This window comes from Chanos chanos, chromosome 7 (genome assembly GCF_902362185.1).
Source record: "Chanos chanos chromosome 7, fChaCha1.1, whole genome shotgun sequence".
NCBI classification, from domain to species: domain Eukaryota; kingdom Metazoa; phylum Chordata; class Actinopteri; order Gonorynchiformes; family Chanidae; genus Chanos; species Chanos chanos.
The window spans coordinates 7,235,164-7,240,163 of NC_044501.1; the positions used below are offsets into that span (position 1 = coordinate 7,235,164).

The 5,000-nt window shown below is 47.6% G+C and overlaps 1 protein-coding gene across 1 annotated transcript in view; it reads left to right on the plus strand.

Moving 5' to 3' along the window:
* Positions 1-5,000, plus strand: part of LOC115817011 (vang-like protein 1) — a 45,036-nt gene that overhangs the window by 27,064 nt on the left and 12,972 nt on the right. The window contains exons 4-5 of the mRNA XM_030780243.1: positions 2,344-2,775; positions 3,443-3,618. Of these exons, the coding sequence (XP_030636103.1) occupies positions 2,344-2,775; positions 3,443-3,618 (608 nt within the window). The remainder of the gene's footprint in view (positions 1-2,343; positions 2,776-3,442; positions 3,619-5,000) is intronic.

Sequence of the window (5,000 nt, forward strand, 5' to 3'; positions counted from 1 at the left end):
GGAAAGTAGTTGTACGTGTCACAAGTTTGAACAGCTTCGTTAAATGTGTTCTGCAACGGGAAGGGTTTGTTCAACTGGAGTACTACATTTTTCTTTTCATGAGAGAGTAAACAACAACAACAACAACAACATGATAGGGGTGCATCTGTTTGTTTTTGCGCTAAAGAGCACGCTGTTATCTGAAAGTTCGATTATAACATTTGCCTTCTGGGACTACATAATCTCTCTCTTTGTATTTACTTTAGACATGAGAAGGTCATCCAGACCTCACAGTTTGTAATCTGTAATCTCTGAAGGACCAGATTAAAATAGCCCCACATACAGCATTAAACTCGAGAGTGCTGTATCGTCTGGTTCTAAAGAGAAACTGACAGTTTGGATTGGATTGGTTCTCATCACACTCTGAGACAGTAGATGTTGCTTAGTGAAGAGTGCGGTTTTGTTTTCTCAGGTCTGGGCGATTAAATGTTGTTTTGGCAGTGAAAGGGCACAAGCCGGTTCTCTCTTATGAATTTAGCCAGAAGCTCTGGAGATACACCTTTAACCATTACTGTACAAAGGCTGTCTACTGTGGGAGGCGTGTCTCTCCCTACACGGCTTCAGTGTAGAGGGTGGAACAGAGAGAGACAGGGGGTCTACGTGTGTGTGTGTGTGTGAGTGACTGACTGACGGAGTGTGTAAGAGAGAGTGGGAGGAGGCGGCCTGGCCTGATTCCAGTATTTACCCCCCCCCACCACCACCACCAGTTCAGCTCTGACTGGGAGTGTGTGCGTGTGTGGCCATGTGAGGCTGGCCTTGGCCTCCCATTACACACACACACACACTCACACCCTCCTACTTGGCTGCCAGACTAACTGACAGATAAAGGCCTTGTAAAGAACCCTGTCTACAGTGCATAGCAGAGTAAACCAAACCAAACCAAACCAAACCCTAAACCAACATTCAAACATGACAATGGTTAAAAATCCCCTAGCGCGCACACACACACACAGAGGCATACAGCGTAAGAGTGTGTGTGTAGTGCTGTCTGCGGTGACTGTTCTGTGTGAGGCAGGCAGTATCTGTGTTATTTTAGCGCTCTCTCTCTATCAGTGACCTTTTTTGTCTTACCCCATTATACAGCGCCCGCTTCAATGTGATAGTGGCTGCCCTTTCCTTTTCTACCTCCCCCTCCCCCCCCCCCCCCCCCCCCCTCTCTCTCTCTCTCTCTCTCTCTCTCTCTCTCTCTCTCTCTCTCTCTCTCTCTCTCGCTCGCTCGCTCTCTCTCTCTCTTTCCTCGCTTGCTCTAGTTACGACTGAACAGACACGCTGAGACCCTGTTTAACAGTTGCTAGCGGCGGCAAAAGCCATCCTCTAATAAAAATGTGTTGAACGTAAAGCTAAGACATTTTATATCAATACACAACGACTACAGCATTTAAACTTCACGGGTTTCCTTGTGTGAAACGTGTCCGTCCTCGAAACCTCTTAAAATCAGAGAGATTTGTTTGACGTTCTGCGAGGTGCATTTTTTTTGTATGTTGCAAGCGGTGCGCTAAAGGTTAGCCTTGGGCACTGAGAGCTCCAGTGACTTGTCGCTTAGTTCTCCCTTTGTTGGTGACGTTGTGTTTATTTTACGCTCAGTGACGAGAAAAGGTAAATATGAGATATGCTCCAGTAATCTGGCAAGGAATCCGCATTATAATACACTGCACGTTCCCGTCGTCTGACGTTAGCGAATCGTCTTTTTTCGCTTGCCGCGACACGGCTTCAGCCAGAAGCCGCTGTCGTCAGGTGAATGAGGTTCTTTAGACTAAATTAACAAATCATTCATTACACGCAGTGTAACTGCTTCTTTTTTTTTTTTTTTTTTTTTGCCCAGCAAACAAAACATTTCCGGTTTAGATTCTAAGCCTCTGTGGAAATAATATGAGCGCGTGTAAATGCACTGAAAAAACGAGAGCTTTGGATGTAATTTGGCTCTCCAGGCACATCTACTCAGCTCTTCCTTTCAACACTCTGAATGCAGCCTGCATTTAACCTTGTGAAAGATTCTTGTCCTCTCTCTGTCGCGCACTCTCTCTCTCTCTCTCTCTCTCGCTCTCCCTCTCTCTATCTCTCTTGCTCTCCCTCTCTCCCCTGCTTTTCTCCTCTTTCTCCCTGTCGTGGTTTCTCCAGATCTCTCCTCATGTATATCAACTTTGTATAAGTCATTTGTCCTCTCTCTCTCTCTCTCTCTCTCTCTCCCTCTATCTCTCTCTCACTCCCTCTCTCTATCATTGTTTGTTTCACTCCCTTCTCTTCTCATGTATATCAACTGTGTATAAACCATTTGTTGTCCCCCCCCCCCCCCCCCCCCCACAGGATGACAACTGGGGGGAAACCACCACGGCAGTGACGGGCACGTCAGAACACAGCCTCTCTCAGGAGGACATCGTGCGGATCAGTAAAGACTTGGACGAGAGCGTTGGTTTGGACTGCCGGCGGTACCTGGGCACGGCTCTGTCCGTCATACTGGGCCTCCTCGTCTTCCTCACCCCCCTCGCCTTCCTCATCCTGCCTCACGTCTTGTGGCCCGACCGGCTCAAGTCCTGCGGCACGGCCTGCGAGGGCCTCTTCATCTCCGTTGCCTTTAAACTCCTCATCCTCCTCCTGGCGGTGTGGGCGCTGTTTTTCCGGCCGGCCCGCGCCGGCCTGCCCCGCGTCTTTGTCTTCCGGGCCCTGCTGGCCGTCCTGGTGCTTCTGTTCGTGTTGTCCTACTGGCTCTTCTACGGAGTACGCATCCTGGACTCCCAGGTTAGAGCGGTGGAGACCACACACACACACACACACACACACACACCCACACACAGAGGAACATGTACATAGGCACTCGCAGGAGCAAACAAACACACACGACGTTGGGTAATGTCATCGCACCCCCCCCCCTTGTGTTTGACGGCACCGTGGCGTTAACGGCACACTCTAACTCCCGGCTGTAAAGTGCGCGTGACCAAAATGACGAAAGTCAAACTCTCCTGAAACTTAAACAGAATAACATGAAGCCCTTTATTCCTTTGTCCTAAATGACTCAGTGTTCTCAAGTCATTTTTGTCAAGTCGAATCGAGTCTGAAGTCATTTAAGGTTGAGTCACAAATTGAGTCTAAGGGCTATTTGTGTGTGACAGACACACACGCGTACACACACACACACAGACAAAAGGCCATGTATTTGTATATACCCCTAAAAGAGTTGGGGGTCTGGAGATAAGCTTACACACACACATACATAAAACATCTGAGTAAACACACACGCACACAACACAACACAACACAACACACACTCATGCAAGTCTTTTTTTTTTTTGATCTCATTATAGCTGCTCTTAATATTGACAGCTCTGTGTGTGTGTGTGTGTGTGTGTGTGTGTGTGTGTGTGTGTGTGTGTGTGTGTGTGTGTGTGTGTGTGTGTGTGTAACACAGGATGAAGATTACCAGGGCATTGTGCAGTATGCTGTGTCTCTGGTGGATGCTCTTCTCTTTATCCATTACCTGGCCATCGTTCTGCTGGAGCTCAGACAGCTCCAACCGTTCTTCTCCGTCTGTGTCATGCGCTCCACTGACGGAGAGACACGCCACTACAACCTGGGACAGCTCAGGTCAGACAGCACACGCACGCACGCACGCACACGCACACATTCACCCACACGCACACACACACCCGCACACACACACGCACACACATTCACCCACACATATACACATTCACCCGCACACGCACACACACACACACACACACACACACACACACACACACACACATATACATACACCCGCACATACACACACACACACATTCACCTGCACATATACACACACACACACATACATACACCCGCACATACACACATACACACACACACATTCACCCGCACACACACACACACACACACACACACACACACATATTTATACACACACACACACACACACACACACACTCACTGGATCCACATGAGAACATTTTGCCCATTTAAAAGTTCATTTTTCAAGTGAATTGTTTATATTTATGAAAAAAATATGTTTATATCTTTTATATTTTTATTTCAGCTGGGCTGTTAAACGTATCAGTAGTAGTAGTTTCAATCAGAATGTACCCATTCATTAAATGGACTGTTCAGCTGTGAACAGATCGATATCATCTCAGTCAGCAGCGGATATACAAGCTCAGACCCTGTGTACTGACCAGTTAAAACAGAGAGATGAGGAGGCCTGCCGACAGAACCGGTACCACGTTCAGTTCTGAGCAGGGGTCGTTTAAGGTCACGAGGCGATAACTCCAGGCAGTGATAACGTCGGAGTTTTCTCATCTCTCTCCCCTCAGGGCTCCCTCTTTATCATCACCCCTGATTTCTCTCTGTCTGTCATCTGTTCTCTCTCTCTCCTTCTCTCCCTCCCTGTTTCCCTCTCATGTCTGTAAGAAAACTGACTAATTATCCACCCTGAGGCGGTGGTCTGTGTGTGTGTGTGTGTGTGTGTGTTTTTCTGTGTTTGTGTGTGTGTGTGTGTCAGGCAGGCGACAGGCATGAAAACCGGGGATGTTTAATTTTGTGTCGCTGCCTTTGACCTGGTGGCAGTGATGGGATTATTTATTTATTTGTTTGTTTTGTTTGTTTGTTTATTTATTTGCTAATCATCATTGGAAGAGATTAGGGAGAGGAGAATCAGATTTTCATAGAATGGCCCAGAGAGAGAAAGAGAAAGAGAGAGAGAGAGATAGGGGGATGTTTTCTCCGGAGCCTCAGTGTTTTGTCATCATTAGTGGGCGTCCAGAGGTGAATTTTTACTCTGTCTGTGGCAGCAGGCTCAGCCATCTCGCTTCAGGCCTCGGCTGTGGGTTTTTTTTTTGTAATTGCTTGTCTCCACTGGGAAAAGGCTCATGGTCTGTTTGTCTTCATCCTGATCTGTGTGTGTGTGTGTGTGTGTGTGTGTGATCACAGCTCCTCCTGAAGCTCCTCCTGATTACAACATACATTCACAC